The sequence below is a fragment of the Diadema antillarum genome, unplaced genomic scaffold, assembly GCF_040938485.1.
Source record: "Diadema antillarum isolate AM-2024a unplaced genomic scaffold, OU_Dant_1.0 scf00000070, whole genome shotgun sequence".
Taxonomy (NCBI): Eukaryota; Metazoa; Echinodermata; class Echinoidea; order Diadematoida; family Diadematidae; genus Diadema; species Diadema antillarum.
Window position 1 is genome coordinate 891,468 of NW_027270959.1, and position 18,891 is coordinate 910,358.

The window sequence follows — 18,891 nt, forward strand, 5'->3', positions numbered from 1 at the left end:
TATTCTACGTAGCACCGCGATCGAACGCGCTGTTAATTAGTTGATGGATCGAATGCATTAATCCTAACGAGCTTTACTTATGATACAAAGTGATACATTATATTCGTACACGTCCACTGTTGTAATTATGGAGCTACTGCATGTTGTTAACTTCACACAGCGTCCATTACAGACCGTTAAATGACCATGGACTGCAATGAATAATATGTGGCTGGTTGATGACGTGTGGAAATTACTCTGAGCAAGGAGGTACTACGCAAGCCTAGTACCTCCTTGCTCTGAGTTGACGGTGCACAGGAGTACAGTGGTGGTACACAGGACCTCTGCGCGGAGGAGCGACTGCATTGTACACTAACAGTGGACTCCCGTTATGACGAAGTCCTCGGGACCGGCAGTTTTCTTTCGTTACATCGAAATTTCGTTGTAACCGAACAATAAACAATCAACCAAAATGCATTGTTATAGAGAGAACAATGTTACGGCCTGACTCTTTACTTCGTTGTAACCGCAATTTCGTTATAACCGTGTTCGTTGTAACGGGAGTGCACTGTACAGACAGGACAAGTTCACCTTCTATACATGTATAGATTTAGTTAATGCAGCTATGTGTCGGTAAAACACATCAGTGACCTTCAAGTTTAAGGACAATCAGACAACCCGTTCAAAAGTTGGGAATTTAAAAAGTTTCTGTGCAGTCACTGCTGGATGAAAAGATTAAGTACTATAAATGTCACATGCGTATGAAAGAACGATATAAGGAAAATATATTAAAAAGAGAATACAAAAAAAAAGGAATTCAAAGTTTATTTGAAGAAAATTGGTTTTGAAATGGCTGAGATATCCAAAACAAAGCAATCATAATAAAAGGGGGAACCCATCTTTCATTAGGATTGCTTAGTTTTACTTCGTTTTTGGATATCTCGGCCATTTCCAACCCGATTTTCATCAAATAAACTTTGAATTCCTCTTAGAATTGGAGGCTTCTTTTACATTCCATAAAGTGGTTTCTAATAACTCACAAAAAGTGAAAAGCTGAATTCTCACCTCAACCAAAAATACTAAAGCATCTCTTTAAAATGGACATAAATTAGGTGGCGGCTGTGGCGATTGGATCAAAGAAAGACAATGTGATATAGAGGAGATAACGTGTAGGTATAAGCTCTCAATGCTCTCACCATGGAAACCACGCCTGCATGAGTTTACCCGCCCCTTCCTGTACCAATGAGTGAAATGTGCACAAATTTCATATGCAAACTTATGGACAGGTAAGGGTTGTGGCATGCAGTGGATTAATAGAGAGGGAGAAAGGAGAACTGGGATGAAACTAGAGCGAGGTGCGAGAGGTTCAGAATCTGCGTGGGATGGGATGAAAATGTTCAGAGCATAAGTAGCATCCCTCTGGAAACAGTTTCCTTGGGCCCGTTGCATAAAAGTTACAATTATGGTAACTTTGCCATCCAATGGTAACTTCCATGGAATTCTTGATTTTGATTGGCTGATGAGTACTGTTGCCATGGTAGTTACCATTGGATGGTAAAGTTACCATAATTGTAACTTTTATGCAACGGGCCCCTGGAGGTTGTTTCCGTTTGTTGTTGTTTTTTTTTTTTAATCTGAAAGTCACGCCAAACCCAAATATATCATGACACGACATTTGCTCCTGCAACAATTGCTCTGGTCTTATTTTCCCCCAAGGACTTGCAAGGGTTATAGGGTTGTGATATATAGGGTTTACGGTTTAGTTTGATGTGACGATTAGGATAAGGGTTAAGGTTATGTTTGTGGGTATAGAATTTATGTTTGGCTTAGCGCGCAGATACTCATGGGAGCAAATGTTTATTGTCGCAGGAGCAAATGTCATGGAACTTTAAGCCCCCCGATAAACACTTCCGTACCGGTACACTGCCGAGAATGATAAACACACATGCAGTGATTTTGAATGAGAACTGCAAATAATCAATACAATATGGCCCACAGTGACATCACATGACATTCGAATTGCTCAAAACTTGATAAAACAATCTGCAAGACTTTCCTTTAAGTTTGGGGCCATAATTCACTGTATACTATTCATGGGGTAACACACTTCGCTCAGGGGAATGGAAACGGATAGCAATACTCCCTATGCGGCAATATCATATTATAGAACTTTATGATTGTACGAAGAGAACAATATTCCTTCCTCTCCATGACATACAGTGCATATAATTATCACGGAAAAGATACACGAAGATGATTTCAGCTTTAAAGGTCCTGTGTACCTTTGTGAGCAGTGATTAAAAAAAAAATGTTCAAGATATAACATTTGATGCATATTTGTATAGAGGTCTGTTGTATCACAAAACATATCATAATTATATAGCCTAAAATATACGGAGATATCAGTATTTTTCTAAACTAAACAACAACTGTATACGGTTTAGTCTAGAAACAATTTTATTTCAACTATTATTCACATTTTGCATATCAACAATACTTAACATTGATAATACTGATTAACTTTCTTACACTGGTTGTTTCTATCCCTGACTCACATTTTAGAACTATATGTACTTTGAAGCAATAAAAGCTGGGTTTTTGTTGCACTTTCAAATGGTAAATAATAATGTCCTTGGTACAGAAAGGTTCACAAGGTAATATCAGACAGCTACTGTAGGTTTAATCAAGATGAGACCTACAGTAAAATGAGGGAATTATGGAATTTACAAGGTGCATTACAAAATACGCTTAAAGGGATCGTACAGTTTTGGTTGAGACCTAATCTCAGGTTTCTAACATTTTTTTTTTTTTTTGTGAGATAATGAGGAACCTCTAATGAAATATGAAAGAACATGTAATTCTATGAGGAATTCAACGTCTATTTGATGAAAATTGGTTTTGAAATGGCCGAGATATCCAAAAAAGAGCGATTCTAATAAAGTGTGGGACCCACACTTTATTACGATCGCTTTGCTTTACTTTGTTTTTGGATGTTTCATTCATTCCAAACCCGATTTTCATCAAATAAATTTTGAATTCCTCTTAAAATGGTATGCTCTGTACTATATCATAAGTGTTCTCTTGGTATCTCGCAAAAAGTTAAAAGCCCAATTCTCATCTCCACCAATACTGTATTATCCCTTTAAAGTTTCACGACACAGTGCTGATATTCGTCCCATGGCGTGACACACTGTACGTGTAATTCCATCGTTTCACAATAATCGCCCTATAACCTGACATACAAGGTAAACTTGCACTAACTTTCATCTACTTTTTTTTGGGGGGGGGGTGGGGGATGAAATTAATGAGAAAAATCCCCATATACGTATTTTATTCGCACTACACTATAGGCCTACTATATAATTTATGTTTGCTATGTCCATACTTTAATCTATCATTGGACTATAGGGGTAGAAAGGGTTAGAGTCTACTGCTCTAAATCATAAAGTCATCGTCATAAAGTAATTTCCATGATCTTAATGATTTTGTGTGTGTGTGCACAAACAAACGGGGTAGGTGTGAGCTTTACTAACTTTTTTTTTAGCAGTTCAAGTACAAATTTGATCAAACTTCGCTCAGTTCATTACTCTGTTCAGTTGCTTTATTCATCACGGTCAGCTTGTATACTAAGTACACTACGCGGAAGTGCGTAGCATACAAGCGACAAAGAGGAACACGGAACCCCTCTTTTGATTTGAGCGAGGGGGTGAATGGGGGAAATCCTTCAGGATTTAGTATATCCGCGTTTATGATACCAAGGATATCATAGGATATCGGAAACAATAGTCACATGACGAAATCTTACCCAGGAAGCTTGACGTACATCTTTAGTGTCATCACAGCCGCGATGATCACATCACACACACACACACACACACACACACACACACACACACACACACACACACACACTTTACATTTTGAAAAAAAAAAGCAATGTCAACCACCTGTACGCACACTATAGCATACGCCTATTTCAAAATCAGTACTTGGAATTTCGGAGACGAAATGTTGTCATTTCGATACGAAATAATCATTTCGTCTTCGAACACGTTTGTGTTCCATGACTCAAGTTAAAATTACCTTAAGTCATATAAAGATTTCAGTGTACTCGTTTTGTTACCCCCCCCCCCCCAAAAAAAAAAGTATTGAACATATACGATAAAATAACACTAACTCACACACACACACACACACACACACACAGCAATGATAAACGTCATAACTGACCTCTTCCATGGCAAACTGCACTAAACCAATACTGCATTTCAACAGATGATGTAACTATACGTGTACTTTATTTACGGACCTTGTATACCAACTATATGTTGCTGTTTGTGTCTTTGTTGTGTTTTTTTTTCTTTGCTTCTTTCTTTCTTCTTTATATTTTTTCTCTTTTGCTTGTCCCGTAATGATCAAGACCTGACGAAATATTGCCAGCAAATTCTAGCTTGGTGACAAGGTTGACCTCCGTTTCTATCAAGGATATTTCTCAGTACATCGTGGTTGGTTGAGGTCACAATGTGACAGACGTGAAGCACGGGAAGCTTCAAGACCACCATCACAAAAAGAACCAAAAGCAAACCAAAACAAGGCAAAACAAAATCAGGATGTGGATTCACGAAACGATTCAAGGATGAGCAAATAAGATAACCCGGTTGCATGACTACGTGGATATGTGTAAAATTTGCCAGGTCATGGCTCAGGTTATTTCGTCTTTCTCTAGTCGACCACCATCGTGCAATATCACCATGACATGAGACACTCACGAAGTCTACACTGTACCACATTGGGAATAGAGCAGGAACGGGGATAATTATTATGCAGTATAAGTAGTAATTAATTCACCAAAGAGGTCATCTCTTTGTAATTCACTTATTTTTATACCGGAGAGAACGATCTTCATGCGGAAGTTTCAGCGCCATTTCAATGGATGGTAAAGTGCATTCACGTGATGAAAGTATCGCCCATGCAGAAGTAGCCTTCGATATACGACAATTTAAAGCAACACAAGTGCCAGCATTATACTAGAGCATTTCACATTCGGTCTGTAATTCACCGCAATGTGTGTGGATGGATGTGATTAAAACCGATATCCACCAGTGCGCGAAAAACACGCGAAACTTGAGTAAAACGAAAACTTGCGAACTTCGGTCTATAACTTCTATCATATCTTTCTTTTTGATTGAATTTGGTTGTTTGAGCACACATCAATGGGGTGTGATAATTATTCTAATTGTTCCTTGGCTTAAAAACAGACTTTACGAAAAGGATGCTGTCCAGTGCTGTATGTATTCAGTGTAGACAACTTTGTTGATAAAACTGATGTCATGAGTAAAACATCATAATGATCACATTACGACTCGTAGCACATTTCTATGAATTTTTATCTGCTGATTACTTTTTTGTTTTGTTTCGGGGTATACGTTCTGGTATTTACGAAGATTTAGAGACTAATACAACATTAGTTGATAGAATGAAAGCTTTTAAACAACAAATTGCTAGACAATAGCCTGTGAGTAAAATGAATAGTGCCAAGTGGCTCTAACCATGTGCCTGGTTTAATGAGAAAGACCAAATTCACGTCTAAACTCAACAAGATGAGTGAGTGATCAGGGTAAGTTCATTAACCGTTTGACCTTTGACATTGTCTGACCTGACCCATATTCACATTTGATCGGCATCTTCATATGACATTACCTAATTGTGTGTTCAAATTAAATGGTCATACATGTAGCTCAAAGCTGTGGAAAGTTATTGAGAGTACACCCCCAAAATTTTATTTTCAATGTTTTGCAATGAAAGTTCATTGACCTTCTGACCTTTTTACACATTGTCAAACCTGACCCATATTCAAACTTGACCGTCATCTGTATCGTGCGTTAAACAGTACACTTTAGTGTAGGCCTACATATTTCAATTTCATGATCAAAGCTGTGGAAAGTAATTGAGAGTACACCCCAATATTGTGAATATCATTGTTTGTCAAGGTAAGTTCATTGACCTTTTGACCTTTGGCCTTTTCGAACTTCACCAATGTTCGAACTGACCGGCATCCTTACAATGTAGGTGATGTAGCCTAAACTGTACATGCAAGGCGTGAGTTTGATTGTTATATAGCTCAAAACTTTGGACGGGAAAGTTCATTGACCTATTGACCTTTTACCTTGTCGGATTTCACCAATATTCGAACTTGACCTGGATCTCAAGTGATGTACTTATTGTACCTGTGACGTATTGTGAATGTGGTGGCCACATTTCAAAGCTCTGCAGCATGGAAAGGTATATTGAGAGCACACCACGATACTTTTTTGCATTACAGTGCTTATAAAATATCAGATAAAGTTGATTGACCTTTTGATCTTCTCGGAATTCACCCATACAGTAGTCGGTCTTGGGTTATAGCATTTTTAAGGTGATGCACTTGCGTGAGTCTGGTGTCATAGCTCAAAGCTGTGTGGAAAGTTATCGAGTTCACCATTTTACCGGGAGTACAGTGCTTACCCGGGAAAGTTCAATGACTTTTTGACCTTAGACCTTGTCAGACTTAACCAATGTATTCGAACTTGCCCTGGATCTTACAGTGATGTACGTGGTGTGGATGTAGTGGCCATAGTTTTAAACTCTGAAAGTTATTGAGAGTGCACCAAATTGCCATGCCGCCGCCGCCGACGACGATGAAGACGGAATAATGACCCCTATGCATATAGCTTCCGCTTTAGGCAAACGAGATAAAAACCACACAAACCTCGAACAACAACGTGCGTGAAAGAAATTACATGTAGGTTTCCGTCTCTTTCATTGGTTCCATATCAGGTTACTCTAAAAGGTCGAGGTACAATAAGTTAAAGATTGCGATAATGACAAATTATTGCCTGCATTATAAACAATTATATTTATGGTAACTCTATACAAACCAGCAGAAGGGTTGGTTATTATATAGGCAATAGCATCATCATCGCATCTAATTTGCAGGAGAAATTAGTGGCGGGCAATATCGACATTTCATAAAAACGAACCAGTTTCGTAATTTTTGTACTATTTATCGTGAGGCAGGGGAACCTCCGTCACCGAATGTTGTGTAAGGATTTTCACCCCAGCGATACGAAGCCATTAGGTCATGCCGTGTCTGCGAAGTGCGCACGTACATGTACACCGATATAAATCACAACTATCTATGTGTGCATGAAATGATGGAAAGTTTAATCAAATAAGGCAACGTACACATCGATAAACTAAAGAAAAAGACGTACAAATATTGGCAAAACGGGCGGAAACGCCACACAAGAACATAACTGTTTGGCAGAGCCTAGAGGGATGCGTGGGATTCAACTGTTGTTGACATTATCATCATGATTTATCTGGAATCTCATATTAACGGGAGTGCGCAGGCGTGGGCTGTGAAAAAATACATATGGATCAGGTTGAAAACAGTTGTGATGATGATGAGCGTGTTTCTACTGAGCGACGAAAATTCGAGGTGATGCCAGCCGATGTGTGGTGATACCGGCCGATGCCGGCCGATACCGGCCGATGCGTGGTGACACCTCGAATTTTTCCTCAGTAGAAACAGATCGGGTAGTGGCCGATGCCGGCTGATGCGAGGTGCTCCGTCGTCCATCTATTGGGGTGGTCGATGCGTGGTGACGCGAAGGACGATTCTCAGTAGAAACACACCGGGTAGCGAAATTCGTGGTGTATCGGACGTCTAGAATTTCTCCCCGCGCTTTTCAATCGGTTCATCGCACATACTCCTTCGACACATGTGTACAAAATACGTATGTACACATGTAGCAGCGACCGTGTTCGCATCATGCTTTGTACCAACTCGCTTGTGTATGTGTTATAGGCCCTATACGTTACGTTACATGTGAATTGTGGCATTCATCGTCTATTGTTCGCGTGATTAACAGCCTAACTTATTGCAGTACTAACAGGGATCTCGCCAGCGTATATCACCCTTGTCGGCCCCGACAAGCGTGCGGTTTGAAGAAGCAATTGCCGACAAGGGTAAAACTTGCCGACAAGGGTAACACCACGCGTGAACTTGCCGACAAGGGTAACTTGCTTGACGAGCTAAGTTCGGACCAATTTCTCGCCTTTTTCAGTCTTTATTATCTGGCTAGAAAAGAAGCTAGATGTTGAAAGCAGCTGCAGTTTACATACTTATACAAGCGCAAAAATTTACCCACGCAGTCACCGCACCGATCACAACAACGCGGCTCAACAGAGCGACGTACTAGCTGATACCAGGGAGGTCTCACCTCCCTGCTGATACACAACACATCACACACTTGCTCACTCACATGCGCTCTGATTTGGGATCCACACACACATGCACAAGCACCCAGCCGGCCACTTATCCAGCCGCCTGCGTGTACAACGCTACAGTGTATTGTGAGAGGGAGAGAGAGGACGGGAAGAGAGGGTCGGAGGCCGAGCGAGGCTGAGGAAGGCTGACACGTGCTCGCTTGTTGTCACGCTTGTTGTCGGGTTACGCAAAAACAAACGATATGAAATGCATGCCCCCCTCCGCCAAAGGTTGTATTTTCTTTTCTTTTTTTTGGCTGCTTTGGTTTGTTTGTTAGTTTGTCTGCCTGTCTGTCTCTCTATTCGCAAAATAAGTCAAAATTTGGGAATAGATTAGGATGAAATTTTCAGGAACAGTTGGTTGGTAAAATGGCGCAAGGAACAGATGATTAAATTTTGATAGTGAGCAGGATTTATAATACCACCGAAATTCACCGCCAGGATCCAGGATCTTTAGACTGTTTCGTATATTTGAAAGGATTCGTATCAATTCTTTAGGAAGCTGGCCATCGGCAATGACGCAAAATTAGATGCGTTCAAAGCATTGCCGCAGAGAGAAAATTAACTCCATTTTTCGTTAAAAAAAGAAAAGAAAAAAAGAACGTGCGATGGAGTAAGCAAATGCAAATTGTTATTTAGGTTTTGGTAGTTTCAGTGGGTTATTTTTTTAAATCTAAAAAGCCATGCGTTCCATTTTAGCCTTTTCAATTTCTATGGATTTGTAAACGTCATTCGTGAATATTCCATTTTCCTTCTCCGGGCCGAAATTTATAGTAATTCTGTCATGATGGTCTTTCAAGTTCAACGTATACGTAATGCTCCACGTGCTTCTGGCTTGGTTTGTTAAAAGGTGGGTTAGGGGGCCTTCATGGGCAGAAAATAAATGATGATCATTCATCAATGTTCCCAGTTGGTTTACATGCTATGTACACGCTGTTTACGACCACTGAAGCAAGGTGGCAGTACGCGCGACATTCTTTATCTGACACCTGGCTTTCGTGGAAATATCATGGAAATTTCCACAAGCCATGATATCAAGTTTCCCCACTGCTTGAGGTCGTGCTTTTTTTTTTTCATTCTTCATTACGAACATCAATTTGTTCAACTTGAAAAGTGTAGATAATTTGCTTTGAGGGAGTGTTTCTTTCTTTTTTTTTTCATTGCAGCATCGGTAACATTTTGTTTTGTTCATCGTCCGTGCATGGCAGGGGTTCATGGGAGGAGAACGATAGGAATGACTGGGGAGAAAATAATCTGCAAAGAAGGAAGCATCTTTTGAGCGAGCTGTCTTTGTTTTTCTCTACACCAGCATCAGTTATCGCCACCAGGATTCATTTTTTTTTTCGTTACTCCGCCAGATTAATGATAAAATGATGCTAGATTCTTTATTCTGAAGGTTCGTTAATCCAAGAATGATTAAGAAAATATGTCCGTTCATTTCACGACGAAATCAGTTTTGTCATTTCGAACGTTCTGCCAGTGAAATTTCGGAATAAAACGACGGCACAAAACAGCGTGTTTTCGTACTCTAAGGGTCTGTTATTCCGACAGAAGTAGTAATGATGAAATAATAAATTGTAGATTCTTTATTCTGAAAGTTCGTTAACCGAAAATTGAATAAAGAAAAATGTCCGTAAATTTCAAAACGAAATCAGTGCGTCATTTCAAACGTTTTGCCAGTGAAATTTTGGAATAAAACGACTGCCCCAAAACAGTTGCAGTTTTCTTACTCTGAGGGTTCGTTGCTCCGACAGATTAATGATAAAATAATGCTAGATTCCCTATTCTGAAGGTTCGTTAATCCAAAAAATGATTAGAAAAAATGTCCGTTCATTTCACAACGAAATCAGTTTTGTTATTTCGAACGTTTCTGTCAGTGAAATTTCGGAATAAAACGACGGCACAAAACAGCGTGTTTTCGTACTCTATAAGGGTCTGTTATTCCGACAGAAGTAGTAATGATGAAATAATAATAGATTCTTTATTCTGAAGGTTCGTTAACCGAAAATTGAATAAAGAAAAATGTCCGTAAATTTCAAAACGAAATCAGTGCGTCATTTCGAACGTTTTGCCAGTGAAATTTGGAATAAAACTGCCCAAAAAACAGTTGCACTTTTCTTACTCTTAGGGTTCGTTACTCCGACAGATTAATGAAAAAATAATACTATATTCCTTATTCTGAAGGTTCGTTAATCCAAAAATGATTTTAAAAAATGTCCGTTCATTTCACAATGAAATCAATTTTGTTATTTCGAACGTTTCCGTCATTGAAATTTCAGAATAAAACGACGGCCCCAAAACGGTTACAGTTTTCTTTTACTCTGAAGGTTCGTTACTGAGAAAGAATAACGATATAATACTTTAGATTCTTAATTCTGAACGATCGTTAATCGGAAAACGATAAAGAAGAAATGAAAACGGTTACAGTTTTCTAACCCTCAAGGTTCGTTACTCAGAAAGAATAATGGCAAAATAATACTCTACATTCTTAATTCTGAATGATCGTTAATAGAAAAATTATAAAGGAGAAAATATTCGTTTATATCCAAACGAAATCAGTTTTGTTATTTCGAATGTTCTGCCAGTATAATTTCGGAATACAACAACGGCCCCAAAAGGGTGTTTTCTTATTCTGAAGGTTTGTTATTCTGAAACAATAACGATGATAGATGATAGATTCCTTTCTGAAGGTTCGTTGATCGGAAAATAATAAAGAAAAAATGCTTGTTAATCTTCGAACGAAATCAGTTTTATTTTGAACATTCATCTGTAGTACCGACCTTTGGTGTTGTTGTTGTTTTCGATTACAAACCTTCGAAGTACTCAGTAATGAATCGTTTCATTTTATGATTAAACAAACCTTCGGAATAATGACCATCATTACATTTTTGTATGATATCTCTTTGATGTCACGGCCAAACTACCGCAGTATACCCAGAAATGAAAGTGCAACGATGTCCCGAAAGTTCTCGATCGCTTCTCGCGCATCTGCATGCAATAGGCCTACCACGTGGTCGAGCAGACGGCGAGAAAGCAACACGGCGCGCGTTGTTGCGATGCAGAGGCGGCTAATTATTATAACAGTGAAACAGGAAAGGCCTAAAAGAAATCGGAACCTCCACCATCGGCACCTACTTCTCTTTCATTTATTATTTAGGAACTGCCGCTAACAAAAGGTATGGAGTTTCTGCATTGTTTCTGTGAGAATATGCTCCTCACAACGTTCATTACATCTCCGTGAAAATGTCGCATTTAGTGGCATTTTAGCGGCGATTTATCTGTGTTGTATTGAGCATTAGCGAAGGCTTCCGCGCTTCGCGCGGGAGGGGGATCCCCCCTCCCGTACCCACCCCCAGAACAGCGCGCATAAATGCCGACAAGCGTGAAGAAATTCCTGGCGAGAACCCTGACTAAGCCCTCATCACTTACTTGATTTTACACCGCGTCATTTCATTTTCATTTTATATTGTCTCGAATCACGAGAGTACCACATTAGTATGTCGCAGCCTTGAGAAAATCTCAACTGGACCCTCGATCTCCAAAGATTTCTCATCAGTCAGTGGCAGGATACCAGTATGTTAGTTCGGGGTATATTGGATGGGAAGACGAAGAGAAATGGCTAATCAAACTAGAAATGTCGCTATGGCGACTGGTATGCCTCCGCCATAATGCATGGTTCTCCTAATACTTGTGTAGGTCTATAGTACATGTGGACAATGTGTGATTACATTTTCACAAAATTGGCAAAATATTAAAATGACATGTTTGTCACAAATGTATTGAATGTTTACCTTCCTTGACCTATGTTTAAGTGGATGAATAAGAGAGCATGTATTTGGGGATTTAAGAACTTTAACTTGACTTTGACCATTTCATAAGTTTATGCACTGAGTAATTTTCAAGGTATGGAGAAAAAGCGCAATTTCTGTATTGAACAGTAAATTGTTATCATTTTCATCTGGCCTTTGATTCATAACAGAATCACTGTCAGGCAGAACATACATAAATTCAGCATGTACTAAGTTTCAAGATAACTTGAGCCACTTCCGAGATATGGAGAAAGAAGTAAGTTCAGCACTTTCACTTGATCTTTGACCTTTTGACCTTTGACCTTCTTGGCAAAAAAAAAAAAAATCCCAGAGAATCTCTATTGGGTTATACATGCATACATCAAGTTTTAAAACAAAAAATCCTGCTGGCATTGCATAAATATAAGGAAAATAATAAAATTTTGAAGTAGTACCCTTGACCTTTGACCCCTGACCTTTGACCCCATGAACCCTAATTTCCCTAGATAACCACTGCCAGTCAGTAGATGCATATATACTATGTTCCATGAAGATACCTTGAACAATTTCCAAGATACAGAGAAAAAAGTGAAATTTTAACATTTTACTTGACCTTTTGACCTTTGACCTTTTGACCTCATGACCCCAAACTTTCACCAGAGAATCTTAATTGGGTAGTACATGTATACACTAAGTTTCAAGAAAATATCTTCAGGCATTGCATAGATATGGGGGAAATAGTAAAATTTTAAGCATTTGACCTTGACCTTTTGACCTTTGACCTTGAGCATGTGCACCCAAAAGTTGATAGGCACAACTTCACCCCCTAATACACATACATGTACATGCCAAGTTTCATTAGGATACCTCAAAAGGATTTGGTAGTTACCCTGTCCACAAAATTCATTACGGACGGACGGAAGGACGGACGGACGGACGGACGGAAAGACGGACGGACGGACGGACGGACGGACAACCCGAAAACATAATGCCTCCGGCACCACTTCGTGGCGGAGGCATAAAAATAGCCGACGCAGTTGTAGCAAAGCAAAGTAAAGCAAAGCAGTGCGCGCGTGACCCAAATCTGTGAATTAAAAATACCTGACTTCCGGAATCGCCGAATTTGCACGTCACCTTTGCATCACCTCGTATTTTATCGCTCAGTAGAAACAGCTCGTATGAAACACCCCCTTCCCTATGCTCTTTGTTGTTGTTGTTGCTGCTGCTGCTGCTGCTGCTGTTGTTGTTGCTGTTGTTGTTGTGTTGTTATCGTCGATGTCATGCATAAGACCGAATTATTCTCGCATCACTCACAACATAGGCCAACAAAATCGTTCGTTGTGTTTCACAGAAGAAAAAAAAACATAAAACAAACCTAATGATCTGATAATATTGTATTTATATTCAGTTTGGCGATTTAAACTACAGCTGTATTCAAACTTATCCCGTTTATTATTATCTTGGCACATTCAACTTACGGCAAGAATAGAAAGATATCACTCTTAACGCTTAGTGCAATATGATGTTTCAGCCATAAATGGACCAGTCTGAGTGTATTATGGCCTTCGTGAAAATAGAGGAAAAGTCATGCAGACGAACATGAACAATACGTATTTCATCGAAGTCGGACCTACATTGTATAAATTGAAGAGTTTGGCAGTTTCATTAAACAGCTTTCATAAAACAGTACAGTAGTGTATATAGCTAAGGAGCAACTGTTCACGCTATATACAACGTAGTTACGATGAACACTTGTATGTAATGTCATATTGTAAGTACATTATCACATGACCTGATGCGCACAGAGACTTATCTTCCCTAAAATAATTTCCTTTTTTCTTTTCCTTTTTGATTAGCGTATAATGAACACGTTGTATATCCTTCGTATCAAAGCAGAGCAACCTTGTAATAACAAGGATGTTTCACAAAGCTGTTCTTAAAGTTACGAACGACTTAAGAACCTCTGGTGGTCAGTTCTGATGTGCTATACGTATTTATCAGAATTTCTATAATTCAGCACAAGAACTGATCACTAGTCGTTCTGAAGTCGTTCGTAACTTTAAAAACAGCTTTATGAAATATCCTCCTGGAACACTGAATGACTTCCGGGGGAAAATGTGGCAGCTGCAAAATTATAGACCAAAAACACAATTTCTCATTACCATACCTGCAAGAAAAAAAATATATATTTTTGTGTATATACAATGGGAGGGTTGGGTGTTAAATCAGAGCCTCCTTTGGTTTGCATACATGTTGGATAAATGATTGCTCATATTCCATCATACCGCGATATGGAGATATTCGATTACATACATTGAGATATTCGATGACATACACGGAAACACAATCGTGGAGGCACAAGAAGGAACGACGCCCAGTAAAACAAACACAGACTATAATGTGAGACAATATGCAACGATACGTGTGATGCCAAGAATACCTTCTTGGAGATGCAGATAAGAATATTTTACTTGCTAGTTCAAGGCGGCTTAAAACCAATCAAATTTCGTTAATTTATATTCCGATCGATTGTGCCTTCTATAAATCTCGAGAAAGCTCGAAATCTGGATAAAACTAAGAGCAAATAACAAAAACAATTTTAGTTTAGTGTATTTTTGTCTTTGTTTTTGTTTATCCTCTTTTCTATTTATTTATCTTTTTTTAATGCTGTTTGGGTTTTGGGATGCGCAATGGTCCGGGCAGGCCTGATTTCATTCATGACGCGACGCCAATTAGGCATATAGTTACAGGGCACTAATTGGATGGAGAAAATCCGTTCAAGACTGTGTACAAGGCTACATGATGTACATCATGCATTATTACCTTGCCCTCGTCTTCGACTCGGGCAATATGCTTTCAGTTTGGGCAATATTTTCTGGTACCTCCCTCAGGGCCAGTCAATATCATATAAGTATTAATAGTGGCACTTTACAATATCATGTTGTTGTACACTTTGTATGGTCTGTTCAACAAGTTATGAGCCCGAGAGTGGGGTGGGGAGATGGTCTGCCAGGAGTACTAATCTCCCAGTTTGTTTTGGGCTGTTGTTGGTTGTTTTTTTTTCTGTTCCACGATATTGTGTGTTTGTTTGATTTTGTTTGTTTGTTTGTTTTTGTAGTCTGACCATACCAGTCTCTGTGCGATTTTGCTCGAGACCACCTAGTATATACTACAGTATGTAGGCAACACCAGTGTGTTCAGTAGTCACTGCACATGCAGCCGTTTCCAGGATAAAAATGAGATTGAATGTGCGCACAAGCTAATGCACGGGCTATATAATTCAAGTTAATGCGCAGGTTAACTTGCACACCAATGGTCATTTGTCGATTACAAGTCCAGACTACTTGTCAGGATCACTTCAAGATGTGTAATGTCTTCGATGTCTTGACCAATGGATTTCAGAGGTCATATCAAAGCTATTTCTTTTTCCTTCAGAAGCAAACGTTATACATTGTAATTGACACCTCGTGTTCTGTTCTTGTTGTTCTTTTTGTCATTAACAATCATCCCAATGTTCTGAAACCGTGATCAGACACGGAGACAGTATCTGATTCTGTTTTGCAGCGAGGCCTGTCATGCGTGATGAATGTCTCTACCAGGGTTGTACAGCTAAACTCCATAATGGTCGAATATTGTTGTACAAATATCGTCGGTATACTACAGGTACATCTACAATGTAGTATAAAATGAGCATCCGGCACCTAGTACATGTAGTGCGATCATGAAAAGCAAATGTCAAACTATAGTGCAGAACTTTGTATATCATCGATGATGATGATGTAATAATAATAATGATAAAAATGATGATAATTATGATAATAATCATGATTACAATAAATTGTATACATGTACGTCGGGCAAGCTTTGAAATACACCATGCCGCTTTGAAGACGAGTGAAGTGCCTAGATTTGATACACCAACTGACAGAAGAGAAAGGTCATTTGTACCAACGTGTACACGAGTTTATCATGGAATGATGGCTTATAGAGCACTTATCAATGGTTTTCTATCGCGATGCTATATCAAGAGGCCCAGTCCAGATCAAAGGGCACGGCTTGCCATTCACACGAATAGCATACATAGAGACGGGAAGTGGTTAGTTCACCGTTTGTAATATTGCGGTTACTACCTGAGTCACTCACCGTGCGAGGTAACAGCTGTGGAGTGACGTGGGAGTGACAACTGCACGCGTCACAAACGTAGGTCTACTTCTCTTTAAAACACACTATACTAGACCAAACTTTGCCGTTAACAATCGAGGATTTCTGTATCACTTCACTGCTTTTTCTTTCTTCTTTTTCTTTCGTTTTTTTTTTTTTTTTTTGGGGGGGGGGGAATGCTTCAAAGATTCTCTTCACAACATACACTACGATTAAGCGATACCAACCCGAAGCACAATCGTGACTAAGGTTCGGGAGATAAAATCCTCTCACGTACAACCAGATTATTTTTTCATTGTCTTCCGATTGACTCTGTAAACTGCCCAGATACAGACTGTCGAGATTTACCCAAGCATAATCTGCGGGCTTACTTCTCTCTTCTCGAGATACATTTAATTATCCTGTCCGATTCAGAGCCATAGATCCGATTTCAATAAAAGCGCCTTCTCTGATGTGCATCGTAAAGCTACAGATAGTTTTGATTTGTTTGTCTCTTTGCAAATGTACATTTAATGAGAACATACGAGTATTAATGAGCACATGATAAAAGTTTCAGAATGGAAGACCCTGGATATGACTACAGTAGGACCTACATGTACATGTACGTCTTTGATATTAATACTCATTCTACAAATAACAATGTATGTGTCTCAAGCAGCAATATAAAGACATGCCAACAAATTACACCATCATCATTCTCACCATCACCAAAGTATTGCAGGCCTTAGATCAAGCTCTAGGTATATAATTATATCGGATAAAAACTAGCAATGTATCGCTTTTAATATGTTTATAAATATATACATGTAGGCCTATAGTACATTATATTGACATTGTAGAGCAATCGCTAGTGCAGTGAGTCCCGGTGATCCTTTTTCGTCTAGCAGCTAGCAGATGTTTGCCGAAAATGGAGCGAATTTCTGCATTCCATGACTAGGGTCTAATACTAATTATCATAGAGTTTTGCAGGTCGATTTAGATCGACTTGCAAAAATGTAGAGCCTATGCATCTACACCACGTACAACTGTACAAGTACAAGTTGTGTACAAAGGTTCTTTTCACAGATAGTCGACCAGATGATGAAAATGAAACTGCAGCCAGTTGCATGCATGGTAGACGATACATCCGAAATAAACTGAAAATATGAAGATCATAAGAAAATAATTATAAACAAGCCTACAAATAACCATGTTTTAATACAAGAATGGATTTCCACTGATATGACATGACGTGCAGACATACCCCGAATGAATGCCTTCGCGACCCTGTGTAAATAGAAACAATCACTGCCAACATAACATCGAAAGTGCAAGTGATGAAGTCGTGAGTGTACATTCAGTCAGTGTACTACATGTACATGTACACACGCGGCTACATCCATAGATGAAATGAAATATGCAACACACGCAAAATTCCATCAATGTGAAATGATTATCATCTGTAACATGACACGGTTTTGTTGCACGTAGAAAAATAAGATACACAACATAAGGAACTATGTTATTTCTTTCATACATACTCGGTAAGGAGAAATACGACAGGGAATTCCACACTTTGTCCCCGATAGGTGAATTATCCCTTTTCCGTCGAATCTTGTGATTGTGGGTTTTGCAGTCGTTCTGTTCCCCACAACCTCCGGTAGCGGTAGGGTATGGAGTCCTTGTGCGGTACGTGGACTCGAAATCGAGCACCACTTCGTTTATCATCGTTCCTTCACGAGACGTTTCACGATTGCGTAGAAAAAACAGTGATTCCACGAAAGTCCATATCACAGCGTGAATAATATCCACTTAATAGATCCGTTGTCATAATTTATATCCATCAGCTTTGAACATCGTCCATCTGAGTACTGATGTTACTTTCGCTGTTGGCCCTACACAATATTCCACGTAACTACCGCTGCTGCATATCATGCACACACGGGATTTAGCAGTCATGCATGTACGGCTCGAACGTACGCACACACTGCTATGCTATTCAACTAGAACGTGTAGCCTTTTTTCACGCAGGGTGCACTAAAAAGAACCTCACCTACTTCAATGGTCCTGAATGATGATAGTGCTGAGTGTACAAGGATTGAGATACAGCTTATGACATAGTCTACATTCTGGACTGATTTGATTTTTCTGTCGTAAAACCGTGATACGCACTACTTGCTTCAAGCGTTATGTTGGTGCAATCCTGAGAATTTACTCAGATTCTCAATATTCTTGCTTGGCGAGGCTCGTGCAAATTGTACCATTACGATAGGAATGTTAAAAAAAGGAGAACAGTTTAGAATCTAGTCTACCTTCACTCCATTCCTCCGCACGGCGCTCAGCAATGGAGTGCGCTAGCTCCCTTTTCAATTCGCACTTGGCCGTCTGCGAGCGCACCGTGCATTGGGTTAACATCAGCGAAATATACTGTATCGTCACTAAGGGTGGGTCACGCCGGCGCCGCGCCGTAGACACGCTGAGTACTGGTAGTGCGTCTATCACAACGATACGTTTCAAGAGTTATAGAATTCTACCAATAACTCCCTGATTCTACTCATTATACTCGTTACAACAGCGAGCCAGCGGCTTACAACATGCCTTCCCCCACATCAGATACAAAACCTGTAGGGTGTGCCGACGCCATTTACTGCAGTTTTAGTTTATGTTTGCCATG

The 18,891-nt window shown here is 39.5% G+C and overlaps 1 protein-coding gene across 1 annotated transcript in view; it reads right to left on the minus strand.

The window, feature by feature from the left end:
• The window catches only part of LOC139716777 (CMP-N-acetylneuraminate-poly-alpha-2,8-sialyltransferase-like), a 55,954-nt gene extending 37,734 nt beyond the window's left edge, over positions 1–18,220 (minus strand). Inside the window, exon 1 of the mRNA XM_071628311.1 lies at positions 17,759–18,220. Within this exon, the coding sequence (XP_071484412.1) occupies positions 17,759–17,945 (187 nt within the window). The 5' untranslated portion in view covers positions 17,946–18,220. The remainder of the gene's footprint in view (positions 1–17,758) is intronic.
• Positions 18,221–18,891: the final 671 nt, after the last annotated feature.